General features: G+C 41.3%; 1 protein-coding gene across 3 annotated transcripts in view; it reads right to left on the reverse strand.

Moving 5' to 3' along the window:
• The window catches only part of LOC147025930 (N-acetyl-beta-glucosaminyl-glycoprotein 4-beta-N-acetylgalactosaminyltransferase 1-like), a 133,525-nt gene that overhangs the window by 17,625 nt on the left and 93,180 nt on the right, over positions 1–22,720 (reverse strand). For 2 of the 3 annotated variants that reach the window (XM_085880842.1, XM_085880843.1), the window contains exons 15-17: positions 22,247–22,587; positions 19,405–19,558; positions 18,908–18,980 (exon numbers count right to left, since the gene is read on the reverse strand). In XM_085880842.1, the coding sequence (XP_085736968.1) occupies positions 18,908–18,980; positions 19,405–19,558; positions 22,247–22,587 (568 nt within the window). The remainder of the gene's footprint in view (positions 1–18,907; positions 18,981–19,404; positions 19,559–22,246; positions 22,588–22,720) is intronic. The other variant, XR_015058056.1, reaches the window with a different exon arrangement.

Here is a 22,720-nt window from a genome sequence, read left to right on the forward strand (position 1 = left end):
ACAGTGCCTACAGAAAGTATTCACACCCCTTGACTTTTTCATATTTTCTTGTGTTACAACCTGAATTTAAAAAGAGTGAATTTAATTTTTTTGTCACCGATCTGCACAAAATACCCCATAATCACAAAATGAAAACTTGTTTGAGAAATTTTTACAAATATATTGAAAAATATAAGTACAGAAATATTTAACTTACATTGAGTAAGTATTCAATCCTGAGTCATTACTTTGTAGAAGCGTCTTTGGCAGCGATTACAGCTTCGAGTCTTCTTGGGTATGTCTGTATCAGCTTTGCACATCTGAATTTGGGGATTTTCTCCCATTCTTCCTTGCGGATTTGCTCAAGCTCTGTCAGGTTGGATGGGGAGTGTCGGTGAACAGCAATCTTCAAGTCTTTCCACAGATTCTCAATGGGATTCAAGTCTGGCATTTGGCTGGGCCACTCAAGGGCTTCAACGTTGTTGTTCTGAAGCCATTCCAGTGTTACTTTGGATGTATGCTTGGGGTCATTGTCCTGATGGAATGTAAATCGTCGCCGCAGGCTAAGGTCTTTTGCACTCTGAAGCAGGTTCACGCCTTGAATCCAAAAGGATTTGCCTGAATTTAGATCCATTCGTTGTTCCCTCTATCCTAACAAGTCTTACAGTCGTTGCTACTGAAAAGCATCCCCATAGCATGATGCTGCCACCACCAGGCTTCATGGTAGGGATGGTGTTATATGGGTGGATGATGAGCTGTGCTCAGTTTCCGCCAGGTGTAGCGCTTTGCATTCAGGCCAAAGAGTTCAATTTTCATCTCATCAGACCACAGATTCTTTTGCCTCATGCTCTCAAAGTCTTTCATATGCTTTTCTCAGGAGTGGGTTCTGTTTGGTCACTCTCCCATAAATCTTGGACTTGTGAAGTGCTGCAGAGACTGTTGTCCTTCTGGCAGGTTCTCCCATCTCAACCAAGGAACTCTGTAGTTCTGTCAGAGTGGTCATTGGGTTCTTCGTCACCTCCATGACCAAGGTCCTTCTTGTCCAGTTGCTCAGTTTGGTTGGATTACCAGCTCTAAGAAGAGTCTGGATAGTTCCATATTCTGCCTATTTCCTAATCATAGAGTTCACTGTGATCTTGAGAACTTTCAACACGAGAATTTGTTGTATACCCTTCCCTAGATACATATACCAACTAAAAATTATATCTCGGAGTTCTACGGACAGTTCTTTGGACTTCATGGAAGATTTTCTGCTCCGCCACGCACCGTCAACTGTGGGACCATATATAGAAAGCTTTGTTTCTTTCCAAGTCATGTCCAATCAATTGAGTTGGCCACAGGTGGACTCCAATCAAGTTGTGGAGACATCTCAAGGATGATCAAAGGAAATTGGATGCACCTGAGCTCAATTTGGAGTGACATTGCAGAGGGGTTGAATACTTATTGACTCAAGATATTTCAGATTTTCATTTTATATTAATTCGTAAAAATTTCTGAAAAAACAAATTCCACCGACACGATGGGGTATTTTGTGTCGATCGGTGACAAAAAATTTAAATATTTAATCCATTTTAAATTCAGGCTGTAACGCACGATGTCAAAAAGTCAAGAGGCGTGAATACTTTTTGTAGGCACTGTGTGTGTGTGTGTGTGTATATATATATATATATATATATATATATATATATATATATATATATATATATATATATATATATATATATATATATATATATATACATATATATATATATATATATATATATACATATATACACACACATACACACACCATTAATCAAGACAAGTATTTCCATCTTGGGTTAGTTCACTTTACTCTCTAAATGGAATAAATTTTGATCATTTAAGGATTGTAACCCAGTGCTACTGTAATGCCCAATCTCTTCACAGGAAGAGGTCCATGTTTTAGGGCCTTGTTTTAAAAGAGACAAACAGTAGGCCGACAGAGTTGAGCCTGCAAGAATGATAATTAATTAATTGCACTTGCGTGTTCTCAAAACTCCTAATTTCCTTGGTGCTGAGGAGAGTAAAATGTCAGTTTGGCACCGGTCCATGACACTAATACAGTGTGTATGACAGGAATAATGAATCGATTTACATGTTGTGAGTGTATGCCGTTTCAATGTTTGAGAGTGGTCAAACGTTGGAACGCAAACCTGCATTTCAAACATTGTCAGCTTAAGTTATCTTCTTACAATGATGCAACCGTGTTTGGGCAAACTATCAAATAAATAATAAATATATATATATATATATATATATTTTTTAATATACTCGTCTTGGCTCATGGAAGAGTGAAGTCACAGAACAGAAGAGGACATAACATAACATAACAAAGAGAACAGCAGCAGACAGGGGAAACACCAATCGCAGGGTGGAGGGAGAAGGTAGACAAAGATGGCCAAACAAAAGATGCAGGTGATGATGAGGGTTAGGGGAGAATGCAAGGGGTAGACAAGATGGGTACAAAAACAAAATGTGGGGAGTGATGGGGGTGGTTTAACAGGTGTAGAAAAAGATCATGGCTTTGGGTTTGGGATGACCTGAGATGGTGCTGAACAGCTGCCTTGAAGACCCGGAGGGAAGAATGAGATCGAAGAGTGTGGAGGTGGTTCCACAGGCAGGAAAAGAGAGGAATAAATGAGTGGAGTTGAGCAGTGGTTCTGAATTTTGGCAGTTTCAATGGGAGTTGGAGACCAGAAAGGATGCGAAAGAAGTCAGAGAGACCACTGACCTGTTGGTGATGGTGAAGTGATAGGCCTATAGACTCGGCTTCAACGTGAGAGATTTCATTGTTCTTGAAAGCCTTGGTTTCCATGGCGTTGAGCTGAGCAGGATGTGAGGCAGGGGAGCCAGCCTTGAGGGGAGAGCCATACTCCATCAAGCTGTGGATGAAAGCCTTTTAGGTAGATAGGAGCTCAGGTGTGCCAAGAAAGGACTTTGCACAACAGAGGATACCCAGTTGGTGGCTGGCTTTGGAAGCCAACTTTGAAACGTGGCTTACTCATGAGAGATCATGGTTGAGAGTGAGACCCAAGAGTATGAGTGACTGAACCTCTTCGAGAGGGTTGTTGAAAAAGTAGATGGAAGGATTTGCGGAACGGTTCTTTCGAAGAGAGACAGTGAGTGTGTGGAGTGTGTGAGATTTCTCTGGATTGAAAGATATATTCCAAATGTTTGACCAGTTTGTGATATTGGCAAGGTCTGAGGAGAGAGAAGAGGCTGCTGTTTGTCCATCACAAGAATGAGTTATGTCACAGCTGAGAGTGGAGTCATCAGCAAAGAGATAAAGAGGATTTTTCAAAGTCAGTGAGATCATTGAAGATTAGGAATAAGATAGGGCCTACAACATTGCATTGGGGGTACTCAAGCATTGACAAAGAGAAGAGAATAAAGGCTTCTGTTGAGAGCCATACACTGGCTACGAGAGTGGAGGAAGTCAGTAATCCAAGAGTGCAGTTGGCCTTGGATTCCATAGGCAGACACAGTTTGGAGAGCAAAGCAGGATGCCAGACTGCATCAAAAGCTCGATATATGTCCAAAGAGACGGCCCTGATCTCCTGACCTTGTTGGGAGAGTAGAAGCAGTATGTCCAAGGTAGAATGACCAGGTCTGAATCTGAATTGATGATCTGAGATGAGACTATTGGAGAAAAGGAATGATTTTATGTCAACTGTGATGATGGATTCCATGACCTTGCTGATGATTGGAAGTAAGCTGATTGGTCTGTAGTTAAGAGGATCCGTTTTTGCACCTTTTTATGTAATGCTGTGTTGTTGGCTGATTTCCAAGGGGACAGAAGATGACCTATGGTAAATTACAGGGTGAAAATGGCAGCGAGAGGAAGTACAAGAGCAGCAGAGCAGGTTTTTAGGACACATGAGCTGAGTTTACACAAATACGTGAAAATGGCAGAGGATTTGCGACAACTGCTCAAATAATTGAGCGAGTGAAGAGATCTGGACTCAGCACTAAAGTATATACTCGGTCGTAATTCAGATATGAACGGGAATAGTCTGTACATTAGGTGTATGGTCGATGATTGAAAGCTTCATGCTGCCCACATAAATGAGAAAGCCAGTATAGTATGCCAGAATGAAAGTACAATCAGGAAAGGGAAGGAGGAGACGTAATGGTGATATTAAATATGGCAAGCAAGAAGCAACAAACATTCAGGGAGGGCATTTGAAGTGCAATCCGTTGCCAAATTCTCAATCGACATGCCACGGACTGTATTTTAATAGTTTATGATGTCACCAGCATTGAGGTACAGGCGTCTGTGCTTGCGAATAATGTCAAACACGCCAGAAGTGGCACATTCCCCATTCCAGCACAGTTAGAAATTCTACCTCCAATGGAAACCCTAGTCTTATTGCCTTGGCAGTGTGTGGCACGGCATTGCTACAACATGAATATACACGGATGTCAACCTGCACATATTTCCTGCATATCCGTTTTTATGGCAGTTTATTTTATTTCTTTTTATAAAAAGGCCACATAAAATAAATAACAAAAAAACGTGCAATTGATAAAAACTACAAGCAAAATAAATATAACAGTGAGAAAAAGGAATCGATTTCATAAAAAGTTTTCCATTGTTCATTCGGTTCGATCAGCCATTTTCGAGCAGGCGAAACACACTTCTGTTCTTTTGTCTTGTGTATTTACTGTAGTAGTATGATAGTTATACTGTACTAACTGTAAACAGAGGTATAATGCTATATATATATATATATATATATATATATATATATATATATATATATATATATATATATATATATATATATATCCCTTTCACACTACACATCGCTTGCCCTGAAAAAATTTTCTTACCCAGCGGTTCTTTACCCCTCCGTCCGTTTCACATCAATTTCACTAACCCGATGGTTTGCTTAACTTGGGACAGGTTTCCCTAGGGTATTTCAGTGCCTTTTCAGACTATATGTTCATGATTACCATCTCGTGAATCGAGTTGGACGCACAATGCTTTGTTTTACATTGGCCACAGGTACAGGACAGTCACAACACAGATGAGAGACTTCATAGAACATGATACCCCATGCAGTGTTCAAGTATATACTGTACTTCAATTTAAACAGGATAATTATTTCAAAGATCATCAAAAAAAAAAATACCCGGAAGTTTAGAGCTATGAAGCAGTCTCACATACCACCTGCTAGAACATGTCAAAGTACTGGTAAACTGGAGGTTCGTGGAAGTATGATGAAGGTGATTTGTGGTCTACAATGTTCAAATATATAATTCAATTTAAATAATGTTCAAAGAGGTTTAAAGACGTATAAATAGATAAATTCTGGGTTTTAACACCGTTTTACACAGTGTCTGTTACATCACTCTATTGAACATGTTACACGACTTCTTTGTGCCTGTTTGCGTCCTTTATGACGTCCTTATAAACAGTAAGTTTCTTGTTTGGAATGATTTTCAATTTTGTTTGACAGCCAGGCAGGCAGAGTGAAACAAATTATCTCACTCCTCTCTGTCCACGTGCGATCGGGACAAATTCATAGCCAAAGTGCTGTAAAACGAAAGACTCGTCTTCCTATTCATAATCCGATTGATGTTCAAAATATAACATTCAATTTGAATAAGTTGTTCCTCGATCGTAAACTGATGAGACAGATGGACAGACGGACGGACGGACCTGAAACAATTGCTTAACCCCGCTTTTCGCTTCACATGTGCAGGGTTAAAAAAAAAAATCTTATGTTTTAACCAGACTTGCATCAGGCACCTCACTGACATCCACAGTGTGCTTGCACATAAACTCCAGCAGATTTGTTTGCATATCTGGGTGGAGGTATTAAATCTGTCAGTTCTGTGGTTTCAAACGATGTTCTCAGTCAAACTCCTTGAATATGCACCACTCATGGGATTCTATCTTAATGAAAAACTAGTCGTGGTCTTCTCTAGTCCTATATTATTATTATTATTATTATTATTATTATTATTACTACTACTTAATATGCCATTTCGGTGAAACGACGAGAGATGTATATTAATAGGCTTTTTAATGGGAAAACAGCTTGCTGGAAGAAATTCTCGAGAAATTAAAGAACTCGGGGGTTTTTTTTTTCAATACGAGGGTCAATTCCTATTTCTGCTTGAAAGATACCCAGCTAGAATCTCACAATGTGCAGGAGAGTATAATTACACAGCTAGCTAGCTAGCTTCATGTACCGAGAATAAAACACTGTGAAATGATTGCTAATCCTTACCGGGTGGTTGCGTAGCCATTTTACCAAGTGTTTGATCTGGCTGTAAGGGGTAATGAGTGAACAAGCTTAAGGGAGAAAACAGAAATGATGAATGGTCCACTAAGGGGTGATGATATCCAGAGAGTAAAGAAAAAGATAATGAGGTGCAAGTGAGGATTATAGGCTGTGAAGGGTGTTGGTGAAAGCTCACAGCACCGAGTCATTGCTGACGTGGGCTGGGTCTCACATGACCTGTAGAAACTTGCCTTTCAGACCACTGCTCTATTCAAACCTTCCTTATGGTTGTACCAATTACAACTTTCACAGCGGCACAAAGCGCTTCCAACTTGAAAACGCCCAACGATCTTCAACAATTCAAAATACTCTGATTACAAAAAAAAAAAAAACACGAAGGCAAACACACCATAACGTGTCCATTCCGACAGACATTGTGAGCGAGAGAAGGAGGGGAAAAGAATGACAAACTGGTGATTCTGTGCCAGTTTGCTCTAATCTTTCCATCTGTCTATTACTCCCCCCCCCTATTAACACCAAATGGTCTTGGCAATTTCTCACTAATCCCGAGTAATCTGAGATGATTCACACGGGATTAAAAATGCAAAATTTAGAACAGAACCACACCAAGTTTGGGCAAAAACCTGCAAGTTGGTTCAAAAAGAAAAAGGAAGAAAAGTCATATCGCATGAACAACCGAATGGCTTGTGAATCGCATGTGTATCATCTCGGTTCACGATTCTCACGCTCGCCACAAACAGGTCTTGGAATGCTATACAGCAAAGTACAATGGCATAGGCAGCCGGGTAATGCACACAACACATCACCCGTTTTGGATTAAAACGCACCATGATCTCAATATTTATTTCATTGCATGCTTAACTTTCAGACATGACATACGCGATGCCCTCCCGTTGGTTGCGCAACAAACGACGATCCATTAACAATGTCTGTGTGTATCCTTCGTCTCACTTATACACTCATTCATCCATCCAAATAGCATACATCCCCACAACTGTTTGGAGGTGCTTGAAATTGTTAAGTCTTGCGACATGGTGCCCTGCAACAAAGGCATACAGTATGTCGGCCACTCCCTTCAACCCCTCATTTTCCCACCCTAAACCATCATGGCCAAACATAATGTGCAAACCAAGCTCACAGCAATATGACTTCAGCAACTTTTAACGTTAAATAATTATTACGTATTATACTAAAGTTGTGCGAGTAAGCAAACAGCATACTGTGCTGGAATTTAATTAAAATTAACTTCCAGTTGTGCTGAACTCGATTTTGGCTTTCTTTGACAAGTCGCCCTCGGGTGCAGCCAGTAAGATCACGCCAATTCTGCGTCTGTGCTGGTCCTGCCTTGGGTAATGCAGGCAGACAGGCCCGAGCCTGTCAGTGCAGCGCATAGCACTAGAGATGCACAGTTCTCGAAAATCCAAAATGCTTTCAGCCTTGCAACCTCGGACAAAACACATCGGAGCCATTGCCCATAATGACCTGACGCTAGGAATACATTCTTCAGCAGGGAAGAAGGAGAAATATCAAGAGGAGGCAAAATGGACAGCGATCACAGATGCGATGGACTACCAAGCCTGAGAAAGAGTTGCAAGATATCATTAAGTATGGGAACACGTTTTGTTTGCAGCAAGATGTAAAGGCAGTTGTTGTTTTTTTGGATGAGGAAACCCTTTGAATGGCTGTGTAGAACACCTGCAGGGCATGCTACTTCTGGAAAAGCACAACTGGTTATTTATGACACCTGCCCCAAACTCACCAAGCTGTGTCTCATAACACACAACCTTGGGTGGGTACGAGCGTACTAAAAAGACAGTGTCCTGGGTTGGGAGTGGCTCTCTTGTGAGCTTTGTAATGATGCCTGACGTTGGGTGAAAGCCGACTAATCGTGAGCTGATTCACCAACTGCCGCCAGCCTTGGGGTGGTATTGCCCAGACAGGCCATTGCGATGCTCGCCGGGTTCCACACACCCATTACTGGCAAAACAAGCTGCTAAACAATGGCAAAAACAGTCAACCTTCCAAAAGTATTGAACCATAAAACAGTACTCGGGTATCTGAAACTCACACGGGGCTCTGAGTGGGCCCCGCGGACGTGGTCCTACCTGCTCCTGGGGTCCGCAAATAGGGCTTGGAGCAAATATGTTTTCAAAATCGGATCAACACCCAAGTTATCCAAACAACATTCAAGCAATTATTCATACAGAATTGACCTGGTCTTTCTGGCTGATATGTGGTGACAAAAAGGACTCGCATTTATCGCTATTTGGCTCTTTAAAAGGAGCAAAACTAGCCCTGCCTTTGTGTCCCGATAAAACAAAAAAGAAATCCTGTTTTTTGAGAAAGTGAGATTGCTTTCATGAAGGGAATGGAAAAAATTCAACTGGAAGATGTAATAATTTGTTTAACAAGGATTAGCACTACTTGAAGACAATATACTTAAGGAATCGAAAGAAGACAAATGTTGAAATTCCAACAGAATTGCCAGAAGGCTCAGGTATCATTGTCCATCCATAAACGGTTTGAAGGGAACTTTTGAAAACAAGACTGAGGGATGTGTTGCAGAAAGAAAACTGTTAAGAAACGGAAAGAAGACTAAACTAGAAGGGCACTCGGGAGAACACATTCCTCTGCCATGTAATGCCTGATCCACGAGAACATATCAGGCCCAATACATTTTTGAAATATCATGCCATATATCGTTTTTTGCCCTATCTCTCATTAGAGTGGTGGGCTTGGCATCCTCAGGACCTGAGTGCAAAACCCACCCAACCGTTGAATAAATACCAGGTGGGGTTAACTGGGCCTGTCATTCTTTCGAGGTCAGCAAAATGAGTACCAGCATGCTAGTATACTGTGTCGGAGTGGCAACCCGTCCAGGATTGTGCCCAATAGCCAAGGAGATTATTGAAGCAGCAACAACGTTCTGCAAAGAGTATGGTCCCAATCTCCTCCTATCCCTCAATGGTGAAGAATCACTTAAAAAATTATCAGATCCGGATCCGTATCTTCATCAAAATGGAATAAATTCTTCCTCATCACACACCCAACCTGTCCACAAAGTTTCGTCCGAATCTGTCCACAACTTTTTGAGATATCATGCTATATATCGTTTTTGGCACGATCTCTCAACAGTGAAGATTCACTTGAAAATTTTTAGTTGTCGCATCCGGATCTTCACCAAAATCTAATCAGTTCATCCATGTCACACACCGAACCTACCCAGCACATTTCATCCGGATCCATCCACAACTTTTTGAGATATCCTGCACATAGTCAGACAAACAATCAAGAAAAAGACGTCGTGCAAAGTACGATACTTGCAAAATCTACCCCCCTCTCCAAAGGTTGCTATGGATATATCAAATTGTCCATTTCTTTAAGATTAAAATTGACAATCTTCATCAAAGGTCAGGTCAATGGGATGAAAGTTAATTATTTTTCAGATTGAAACGTGATTTTAGAAGTTTGACCTTGAGTTGACCTTTGACCTTTTGACTTCAAAAAAAAAATAGTTGGTTTCCCAATTCAGTGACAATATGCAAATCCTGTTCAAATTTCAAGTTAATAGGATGAAAAATGACGATTTTAGAAACTTGACCTCAAAATCAATTGGCTTCTCAGTTGAGACAACCCGTCCAGGATTGGCACGATCTCTCAACAGTGAGACGCCTTGTGAAAGTTATGTTAGAAACCTCTAAAACTTGGTAAAGTTTCATGAAGATCAGTTTAAAATTGTGACCCGACTGACAAATAAACAGACAGTGAAACAAAATCGACTGACCAATGTACTTGAGTGACCAACATGTAAACAGACAGAGAGGGGTGAAAACATCACCTCCTTCACCTTCGGTGGCAGAGGTAAATATTGACAATAACATGAAAAATTGGACTATGGAACAATGGTCAAATGTGCTTTGGGTGACAAGTCAAAGTTTCAGTTATTTGGATCTATTCGAAGACAGCATGTGAGAAGATGAAAAACTGAAACTAATAAAGAGCCTTGCTTGAACTCAACAATGAAGCATGGAGGATGTTCAATTCAATTTTGGGGGTGCAAACTGCATATCCTCAAGTTATGTTGGAAAACTGTTGACATTGATGGTATATTGACTGCTGCAAGGAACAAAATGTTTAATCTAGCATGCTATTCTCAATGATGCAAGACCTATTGGTCCAAACTTCATCTTTCAGCAAGATAACGATCCAAAACAATCAGCTGGAATAATTATTTCGAACGCAGTTTGTGGATGCTGGTTGCATCATTGCTGGGAGCGCAGCTATGCCGCTGATGCAGTGCCCCCTGTTTACGGTAAGCAGGTACTAATTTTGCCGACCTCGGAAGGATGACAGGTTGAATCAATCTAACAGCACGACAGGGGCTCAAACTCAAGACCCTAAATCAAACTCAAGACTTAACTCTGAAGCCAACATCAATCTTAGCTGGAAGAATTAAAACTTATTTAAAAAAAGAGAGGAAACAGGAGTCCTTCAATGCATAGAATGCCCTCCTCAAAGCCCAGATCACAATATATTTAAAGCTGCATGAAACTATTTGGACAAAGAAAAAGTAAAAAAAAAATTGCAGCAGCTTCAGATGATCTTTAGAAGATCTTGGAAGAAGCATGGAACACCATTCCATAAGCATTTGTAACAAAAACATATGCAAGTGTCATCAGAAGAATTTCTATGGTTTTGAAGGAAAAGGGAGGAAATACTCACGATTAGTTTACATCAATGTATATTGTATATAAATTTGGTTATTTGGAAAGGATTCTTTTCTAGAATAAGGAGCATTTGCATGGAACAAACTATAAGCTTCCTTATGCATCAGAGTATAAAAATTCAAAATACCTGTATACATCTATAAAAGTGAATTTGTATATTTATATATGAATCAAAAACTTTAAAAAAAACACCAAACGAAATCCAACCCAAATTTTGCATGTCGCCTAAGGGTATTCAAAGTACGGTTTCTGTCTGGGTAACATATCTGGGGGAGGGAGTTCAAGGTGGGAAGAAGACCCCAATTCTCTCGATGTAAATGTGCATCGTATAGCGCCACCCGATGGTAGCCGGTATTATAAATCATCCAATGTAAATACAGTTGAAACAACTTGATCATATGCATCACAGTGATGTTGAAATCTGAGTTAGAATAACTGGAAGTTTTCAAAATGTTTCGTTTCACTCATTTTAAATGGATGGTTAAAGCAAAGCATCCAACACTGAGTTTTTTGCGAGTGGAAAGTGGTGGAAGTGATTTTTGCCACATAGTGGAACAAAGTGGAAATGATTTTTGCGAGATATATATGTATATATATATATGTATATACAAGCCGGCAGGCGACATGGCTGCCCGCTCGAGATGGAAAGCTGGCCGACGCGACTGGCCGATATTCATGTACAAGCTATCAATCAATTTAGCACAATAAATATGATTATCACAGCCCTCTTAGTTTGCGCCCAGAAACCTGCCTTGTGAAATTTCAGGCATGTTGCCAAAGAGACTCTAACAAATGGCAGCCCTGGTAATTCCATTTATCTATTCGCAAAAGATTTTATTTTTTTATATGATGCTGGAAGACATTCTCCTTGGGCACAAAAAACACGTCCCTCGGAGGTCCAGTTTCGGAGGTATTGATTTTTTTGTACAGTCCACAATAAGTGTACGATGTACGATAAAGTATTTTAGATGTTGCATGGTGTGCATAGCAACGATTCATTTTTGTGTACATGCTAGCCACATTGTACACATTTCACACAAGTTTCATCAAAATCAGACTTTTCCTCTTACTCTTTGAGATATTCGCAATTAACCGTTTCTGAAATGTTCGACATGTACTCGCCCAAAAGCTATCTCCTCCTACAAATATTTTTTTGGTTAGGGCTGCAAATTGGCATGAAGGGATCTAGATAGATTGCGCACAGAACTCTAAGCTTCGATTTTTCAACGTATTTTTTTTTGACTACTTTAAAGGGCCGTTGCTCTGCTGTTGCTTGGGACACATCTTACTGTCTGTGCATGGGTTCGCCATAACATCGTACCTTCAGTCCTCGCTGGCGACCATGGATGTTCCTCGCAGACGGCGAACGTCTGCTAACCTCTACGTCAGCTAAGCTGCGATCGGGCAGAGACATGTTGTGCAGTTCAGGCCACGTGGCGCACATGGAGCGGGCGCGTTAGCCAGCGCAGGTCAGAGCGCCTGAACGGGCATGTGGGACCGACGCTGTCCTCGGCCGGTCATCAGGGCACGGCCCGGGGGTTCTTGCAAGGAAATTCATGGCGCGGAGTTCGGTGTGGGCAATTCGTGTCATGTCATGAGGTCGGAGCGGGATATTTTTGCGGCGTGGGGTTATCTTGCCGGAAATGGAATGTGGCGGTTTCCGGCCATCGCGGCCGGGGCCAATGAGAGCGCCCGATTCGGGTGACGACAACACTTCGGAGTGGCCCCCCCGCAACAATACATATACATATATACATATACATATATATATATATATATATATATATATATATATATATATATATATATATATATATATATTGTTACGGATTTCAGAATCCGGTCTGATGAATGCATCCACACAAACAGGTCCTCAGACAGTTATTTCCTTAAATGCATGTTCAGATTAGCCCCATCCCATGTCTAATGGGATTTTAAATGTGATGCGTTGAGAAGGGTGAAGGATAGATCCCCTCTCTTATGGGAAGTTTTTTCTTTACGACAGACACGTTCACACACATTTCTTTCACGAGCTCTGAAGCCCGCCCCCATTCTTCCTCAGCAACAATCTTTCGTGAGTTCCGACGCCCGCCTTTTTTGGGAGTGCATGGGTCGTCATGGTAACCGTGCGCCAGTGGGGCGGGGTGAGCTTGAGGCGGACTGCACCGGCGGAGACGGCCCGGAGATATAAAAACGAGAGAAAAGCGTGAGGCGAAAAAGCAAAAGAGGAAAAAGAAAAAAAGCGAAAGGAGAGAGAAAAAAGCAAAGGGCGAGAGAGGCGAAAGAAAGCCAGGGAGGGAGAAGAGAACGAGAAGTAAGCTTGAGAAGCGAGCAAGAAGCAGGTGTCTGACCAGCGCCAACAATGAAACAATTCGTCCTTCCCAGTGCTTGGGCAAGTGAGCATGTGGGTGTCTGAACAATACCAACAATGAGAAAATTCGCCCGTCTCTGTGCTTGAGCAAGCAAGCGTGTGGTGCGCGTGTGGGTGTCTGACCAGCGCCAACAATGAGACAATTAATCCTTCCCAGTGCTTCGGTAAGCGAGCGTTTGGTGCATGTGTGGGTGTGAGCAGCGCTGCCAAGTGAGGCACGGGTCGGTCACCAACAACACCAGGGTCGAAACCCGTGATGGACGATTCCGGTGCCCTCCAGACGTCGACTGGCATTGAAGGCTGTTCACGAGAGGGTGCACGGCAAAGCTGGGTGCTGGCGACGGACGTGACATGCACGCACGCATTTCAGGACGTTTTCGCTTCACGGACAACTTTCTGGTGAGCGAGACGATTCTTCCCCTCTCCCCTGAATGATCTGTTGGGTATCCATGTCTGTGTTTAGCTGTAAGTAAGTCGACCCCCCAATAAGCATCTGCTCTTTATCTCTTTCCTGGCATTTTGATTGATTTTGCTTTGAAATTGGTTCTTTATTTACCTCAGAAAATAAAAGTTCTTTTTATTTATTTGTTTTATTATTAAGAAATTCTTTGTCGATTTCCAACCTGTCCGTGTTTGTCCTTTCCTTCCGTTGGTCTAGCATTGTCCGAACCGAGATAGACTGGGAGGTAATTACCACAGATTTGACCAAAAATAGTCGGCACGCACCAGCGGTTAAAACGCTCGTCCGCCCTAATTAAAATCTAATCGAGATAACATTGGTGCTTTGCTGAGGGCGTGCTCCCCGCTCAGGTAACCACGTGACCTCAAGTTAAACAAAATAATTAGACGGTGGACACTGGATTTCGTGGTTGACTGGGAGGCGTTCGTGGTTCTAAAACAACCCACCGCACCGCAACGTTAATTGTGAGTGCTGGCCCCAGGTCCGGCTCTACCGAGGACAACCGGGGATTAATTCCCCTGAGTGACAAGCTGGTGTCTCGGTACCCATGGCCATAACAACTGGTGTCGGGAGTGGGAGATTTTTTGAACCCCTTGATCAATAAATTGGTGTCAGGTCGTCGACCTGTGGTGCGCTTCCCGCACCTCGAAATTCAGAGCATTTAGACAAAATTTTAGTTCAATTTATTGGGACGGACAATGGCGGATCAACATGGGCAGGTCCCGGTGGGCCATGTAGATGATGTAAATATGGATATGGAATTGACCCAGCACCCGCATGAAGTCACAATGGAGGGTGAAGAGGAAACGATGGGAAAGATGGAAAATAACCCTCACGTTTGGCCTCTGGAAAATGCGGCGCCGATAGCGCAGAACGCCGGGTTATCGCCACCAGTGCAGCCAGAGATTGACATGTTGTTGTTGATGATGATGCAATTAATGGCACAAATGAAAATGTCAAGTGAAGAAAACAACAGAAAAATGGACAGGATGAACAAAGAAAACAACAGCAGAATGGAAGAGATGAGCAGAAAAATGGACGAAAACAGCAGAAAATGGATGTGATGGGCGATGAAATAAAAAGGGAGATGAGTGAAGTGATGGGCAGAGAAATGGCAGCGGTAGGAGAGGAGGTAGGGGAGTGTCGGATCGGTGTCTGGGAAGAGATGAGGGAGAGCGAGGCCAGACTGATGGGGGAGATTGGGAAGATAAAGAAGGAGGTAGAAGGATTGACGATAGGACAGAATGAGTTGAAGGAACAAATGGAGAAGAACACAGGGGCGATAAAGGAGTTAAGAGCTGCCAAGAAGGAAACAACAAGAGAGATGACTGCAATTAAAAACGAATGTAAAATGGCACACGAGAAACTAACGGAGAGAGTAGAGGAGGTGACACAGACAATGGGAACAAAGTAAAGGGAAATGGAAACACAAATAGAAACAACGAAGGTGACGTTAGAGAGGGAAATACAAGAGGTGCATCGGGAATTAACGATGGTTAAAGAGCAGGTGGATGAGATCAAAATCGAGATTATTGAAAATAAAGCAAAACAGGTAGAGACAGGTAGTAGAGTAAAGGAAGAGATTATTGAATGCATGGACGTGTTATATTTGCAGCGTGATAGAGTGCTCGAAGAACGGGAGGAGGTGAGAATAATAACGAAAGCAAGTCATGGCGAGACTGGGCACGTGCATGATGTGATTGGGTGTGTGTCGAGCTTGGGGGGAATGAAGGACCCAGGGTTTCTTGGAGTGCCCAATGTGCCAGAGTATGTGCTGCATGCATGTGACATAGCATGGATGAGTACACAAGAAAGAGTGGGACACGGATCGACCTGTACGGGAGTAGTGGTTAGTGTAACGGACCGGAGTGACGAGCCTCCTGAGCGGGACAGAGTGTATTGGAAACCACGCCGGCCCTGCGAGAGACACTTACACGGCATGTCCGGGAGTGTGCACACTCCGTGCCTCACAGATCACAGCGTGCCTCACAAATTTTCAATGACAGTCAAAATATGATGCCCTCCCAATCTGTTGGAGATGCTGTTGATTATACCATAAAGCAGGATACCAATGCCATAATTTATATTTTGAAATTATTTCATTCATTGCAATATATATATATATATATATATATATATATATATATATATATATATATATATATATATATATATATATATATATATATATATATATATATATATATATATATATCGAAACTTATATCGGGCACGGTCCCACTTTTAACTTCCTGTCCCAGTCGTACACCTGTTGCAGCGATAAGCATGCGTCACCATGTTGCATTTTCATTCTGCGATGGATTTCACTGGGATTCACACCCTCACTTCCCAAGAAACGGATGATGACAGAACGTTGCTTCTCCCTGATGCATGCTTCTAAGGGAGCTGCCATCTTGGAACTGCTCTACTGACATCATACGGTTAATGTTGCCAGATCTAAAACAGGCAAAACATGACTCTTACCCATATATATATATATATATATATATATATATATATATATATATATATATATATATATATATATATATATATATATATATATATATATATATATATATATATATATATATATATATATATATATATATATATATATAACATAAGTCGTGTACAACTACACACATTACATTCTAGAATTTATATCGCCATTTTAAGGTTACTTATTGACTTCCCTTTGTCTATATATGTATATATATATATATATATATATATATATATATGTATATGTATATGTATATGTATATATATATATATATATATATATATATATATATATATGTATATGTATATGTATATGTATATATATATATATATATATATCGACCTTAAGGTATTACCTTGCCCTTAAAGGGCCTAAGAGCATGTCTAAATCGATTGACCACCTTAAAAACGATCAGTTCACATATTTAGATCAGCTCAATCAAGGTATGCATTGCTGAGATACACCTGATGTTTTTCACCTTGACCTTAGGAGGTGACCTTGACATCGTAGGGCCTCAGAACATGTCACAACTAAACCTCAGAACATTAAAACTGTCAGATTACATACTTGGATCTTCTTAATCAGAGAATGTATTTCTGTAATATGTCAAAAAAAAAAAGTGTCAGTTTTGGGGTTTGACCTTGACCTTATGGCATGGCCTTGACCCCATAGGGCCTCGGAACATGTCTCAATCGATTGGGCATACTAAAATAAAAACAACATTATTACTTTAATACCCAAAATACAACCAACAATCAGGCACCTTTTACAAACCTTGGACAGAAACCCTTAAACAACTGCCTTCCAGGAAATCATCAAAGGAGGAAGTAGATCTTCCTTGGAATACTGTGGAGTATAATTGGTGACAGCTTGACGGTTGTTCCTTCTGCTCTTGTACTAATGGTGTTTTTTTTTTTTTCAGCCAAGGAAATGAGCAATAAAATGTATCACAAGGTTCATCGATCATTGAATAAGGAGGAATGTAAGAGTTGTGTTTGAAAAAGGAGGAATGATAGGAGGAACGTAAGAGAACAGAGAAAGCTGATGCTTTGCTAAAATAAAACCTTTGGGAAATTCTCCCTGTAAAAGTAAGCTCACATGTGAAAAATGGTTCAGCTCAATAAAGCTTCACACATAGATGGACATTGTGTTATGGCTGGAGAGCTGTCAAGTAAAAAAAAAATCGATACAAGGACAGCTTTGAGTGATGAGATCGAACCTAGATGGTGAGCTGTTTTAAAATGTGAAGATTCCACACCAACTTGAATAGTTGTCCAGCAGTTAAGACCCAGGTCTGGTACTTCAACCACAGATTGGTCATCGTGCGGGACATGTCAAAGCGTCGGACCCCAAGCCTCAAATAATGGACAATCAGCCATACAAGTTGGTAACAATTTGATTTTTGAATATGGATCCTCCCAACTTCAACCAGTTTATTGGGTCACCAAAACAGGTGACCCTTATTGTCAGTAATTCTGTCTGTTTGTTTGGATGTTTGTTCGTTTGTCATCAGCATAATTGGTAGTAAACGTGGGCGGATTTTGACCAAACTCGGGTGGTAGGTACATCTTATAATCTAGTGCTTTGGAAATTGTGATGGTTGCTAGGGACGCTTTGGTTCCCTAGCAACAACCGAAAAACCTTCAAAATCGGTACCGTTCACGCGAAATCAATTCTGAAAACCATTATCCCACGTAGGGTTATGAAATTTGGCAGAAATGATCTACAGGTAATTCTCTATCAAATATATTCCGTTTTTTTGTGATATATGGAATACTTTACCCGCAGCACCCCCTACAATTAGGGTATGCACAAAAATTGGCGAAAATTGAAGGCCCCCTAGCGACCAGGTGAGTGCATCGATACGAAAAACTTTGCAGGTTCATGGTACTCAATGAGTACTACAACTTTGCCTCAGGACATATTGACCGATTTCGCTTAGGTCAGGGGTCAAAGGTCTATTAGTGCAAAAATCGATAATATGCGAAAGCTGGAGGTGGGTTCATGCCAAATGCGCGAACTCCTCCTCGGGTTATGGTCGGATGGTCATGAAAATTCACACTAATCGTCTGGAATACATTGTGCACAAACGATCGAGCCAGATTTTCGATTTAGATCTTTGTTCATCCACAGCACCCCCTCGAACTTTGGGGATTTCCGATTTCAAACCGAATTTTCGGTACTTTTCATTCAAATGGATACCGAGTAGTTATCAGGAGATGGAACTGGATGAGATTTGATATGCATAATCTTAAGGTGATTCCCTATCTGCTATATGTCATCCATTTTGCTCTATATCTTATAGTTTCCATGCTCGGCGACCCATCGCCGCCGACCGGCTTGTTGTCAGCTTTTGTCTCCCTCCTTCACGTGTGTTAGGATGTCATATGACAAGTAGTGCACATGTGATCTGGTGCTTAAGTGTGATGTGCTACACTAAGATATGATGAACATAATGACAGCTGGAGTCAAAGATTTACCCCTCCTTCCAAAATGTTGTTGAGAAAGATGGGTAAATGAGCTCAATGCAAGATAGTAATATACTGCCTGTGCAAGTATTGTCCATGATCTGCTAACTGAACATACCTTGATAAGGTTTACACCAGCCTGCAGGCCGGCAGAACGTTCAAAATTACCATCCAGCCTTATGTAGCGATAGCTGTCAACCAAAGAGGGAAGAATGGGGACAATGGGGAACAATGCATGAGTTCATCACCCTCGACTTCTCCGAAAGAATATTCAACATTCAGCACAAATAATTTCAGCCACAAAAATGGTGTTTTCTTGATACTCAAGATTTGATCTGCATATGTGTGGTAAAAAGACCACATACCCCCTCCAATTGCTTCGCTTATAAGAAGAAGAAAAAAAAGCAAAGTCATGTGACATGTTTAATCTAGGAGGGCTTGTGCTTGCAGATAAACAAATATTCACTGACATGTGCTGCTAAAATAGACTGCCAGCCAATATAATTGTTTGACTAGAGTGGTTGGAGAACAACAACAACAAAAACCTAAAGGAATGTTAGATGAAGGCCGAGATTGACTAGCATAACAACCATAGATAATGATGAGGTATCCTGCCTTGGCAAAGAACTGCTCTTCAGGGCACTTTCTATGTCCATGTCCTCGCTGCTGTAGTCCGCAATGACAACACTGAAGGCATCATCGTTTGCAGTTTTCCGCAACTCTTCCATGTCCCCGATAAACTGCTGCACCCAGCGGCCTTGGTTCTTGACTGCAAAGTTATAAAACGTGTCGTGAATGGTCAAATCTCAGTCATGAAGCCAAATCCTGTCAAACTCAAGACCCCAGTCCAACATGCGGCTGTGATACCGACACATCATGTGATTATGACGAGTCTTTAACAGCCATAATTATTCCCACATCGTGGGCTTCACCAGGCCCAAGTCGTTCATGAACCGTTCAAAGACACCATGGGACATTTTATGTCCAGCAAATAATGCTAGGAGATGGGAATGAATCTAGTTAAATTTCCGTGCAGGCCCGGAACGACACAGCACCAATAATTAGTAAAGTAAATAATAAAGAAACAATTGTTCACTTGCAAAAAAATAAGTAAAATGAATTTCAAATATTGTCAATTTAAAAAAAAAACAAGTAAAAAGAACATAAAATGTCATAGCTCCCATTGTTTTAGTCATTTCGCTGCATGGAGTTAAAGAGCTAGCGCATATTTATGTACAACTAAATTGGCCACCATTGTAAAATGGTCAGACCAGTCGGCCATCATTGATCGGATCACAAAATGAAGTGAGGGGCGAGTGTATGCCATCATGTACAGTGTTTGAACAAAATCACACCATGCATGTCTGAGAAATAGTCGGGGACATTTAAGTAACAAAATGTCCACCAGATGGCCATCTTGGATCTGATCTAAAAATTTTTTTTTTAAATGACATGCATATGTCAGCCATCATTCATTATCTGTGAGCCAAGTTTCAACAACACCGGTAAAGGCATGTCTGAGAAATTGTTGAGGACGTGTTCAACTTCGGGTTGTTTTTTTTACAACTAAAATGGTCGCCAGTCGGCCATTTTGGATCTGATCTTGAAAACAAAAAGGACATGCATATGTAAGCCATCATTCGTTATCTGTGTGCCAAGTTTGAATAATATTGGTAAATGCTTGTCTGAGAAATGGTTGAGGGCATGTTCAACATCAGGTTTTTTACAACCAAATTTGTCACCAGTCAGCCATCTTGGATCTGATCTCGAAAACAAATGACATGCTTATGTAAGCCATCATTCATTATCTGTGTGCCAAGTTTGAACAACATCGGTAATGCTTGTCCGAGCAATGGTTTAAAACGTGTTCGACACCGGTATTTTTTTAAATAAAATGGCCGCCAGTCGGCCATGTCGGATCTGATGTCAAATAAAAATGACGTACATATGTATACCATCATGTGTTGTCTTTTTGACAAGTATGAAGAAAATCGGTTCGTACATGCCCGAGATACGGTTGCGGACGCACACGAAAATTGAGACCAAATCCATAAGCCCTCGCTTCGGACTAAGTCTGAACGGCTAAAAAAAACCCCTGAGAAAGTTGTTGAGCTCCAAATGATGCCGACTTTACTCAGCAAAGCACCAGATAGATAACCAATGACAGGTTTTTAAATTAACCATGCTGAGGTAAAAATAACTAGAAAATGGAATTCAGCACGAATGTGCCGCTGGATGTGCCTACCACCCATTAGATGTACACCCATTTTATGTTTGACCTCAATTAAAGGTCAAATGGAAAATTGAAGGTCATGAGAGAGAGCGAGAGTGTAAGAGAGAAATCAGAGAGAAGAGAGAAGTAGGAAAGAGGATATCAGATGCTACCTCGAGTTTTGATGCAGGTGCTATATACATATTTTTTTTTCAAAAGGCACATGTACATTTGACCTGCTGAACCCAAAATAGAATCAGTTCATCTTTGTATTTCAATCTACTAGTACGTGCCCGTGAAAATAAATAAATAAATAAATATTCAAACCGCGAGCAACAAACAACAACCACACAGGCCGTTTCTTCGCTCTCGCGTGCCCGTACGTGCGTGGCCCGGAAGTTCGATATTATTCGCAGTTACGATTATTCGCTATTTAGTTTTAATACCCAATTATTCAATAGCGCCAACGTATTTTACCTTTTCGCAATGTCGTGGCAAGGAAAAACAAAAAGAGAAGAGAAGAGAGAAAAAAATTTACTTCCCGGTTCGGAGCATACCAGCACTCTGATGTTACCGAAATTTATGCACCGTCTCATATGAAAACGATCATAACTTGGGGCATAGTGTTTATCTATAAATGCGCATAAGAAATCGAGAAATTATTAGAATACACGAAGTCATCATTATCCGGAAGCCCGTACGTTGTAACCCGTAATGGGGAACGTGGCTGAGCTTCCCTTCCCCATCGGCCACGCCCACGCAATGTGTCTCGTCATTGGTTGGTAAATAAATGGCCATAACTTGGGAAGCACTTGTCCGATTAATATCAAACCTTGAAAAGGCACATCCTCAGGTCCCCAGCAATATATCTGGCAAGTTTCAATTAGATCGGACCGCTTGTCGAGAAACAGCGGTCACACACAGACAGACAGACACACACACACACACACACACACACACATTGCTGGAATTATAGATAGATACTTGTGCCAAGTTTGGCGAAAATCACTTCAGTGGTTCACAGGTTAACGTAGTAAGAAAAACCGATAATGAAAAGACGGACGGACACGTTCACAGACAGCTGGATGGATAACCCAAAACATAATGCTTCTGACCTATGCCTGCAGTGGCATACAAATCTGACAATTTGCTAAATATGGTACATCTGGTAATAAAGTTTTCTGATATAGCACTATGACTAGTTGCATTGATCAAAACATTTCATCCAATCACTCTAAAACACACCTGGTACTACAAAATACACAGTGGTCTGTGACTTCCAAGACAGCCCACGTGGAGAACACAGATGAACCGCCGTTCCTGTTGCCTCGTTGTCACCTGCCAGCCCTCTCGCATCCACTTCCAATTCAGGGTACAGTTCCCAACTTTGGGTTGATGGAGGAAGGCTCATCCCAGTCACGGCCATATTCAGTGGCCAAAAGACATACAATGAGAGGCGAAGAAGTGGGGGCTGATCGTATGACCTCTGACTGAGTGGTTTAATTTCAAGGTCAAGAAGGTAGCGGTTTCCCCTTTGCCGATCTCGCCTTTTCTGCACACTGATCATGCGGTTTAGCTGGAAACGTCTGTGAGGGAGGAAGGTAATGGGTGGGGGGGGGGAGGTGGGTTGGTTCTAAGAAATGATTCAAACAGATCACCATAAGGACATAAAATAAAAACTAGTACAGCACTCAGTGGAGTGCATACCTCCACGAGGCT

Source organism: Eptatretus burgeri, chromosome 5, assembly GCF_056783735.1.
Source record: "Eptatretus burgeri isolate ZD-2024b chromosome 5, Ebu_testis_v1, whole genome shotgun sequence".
In the NCBI taxonomy this organism is placed as follows: domain Eukaryota; kingdom Metazoa; phylum Chordata; class Myxini; order Myxiniformes; family Myxinidae; genus Eptatretus; species Eptatretus burgeri.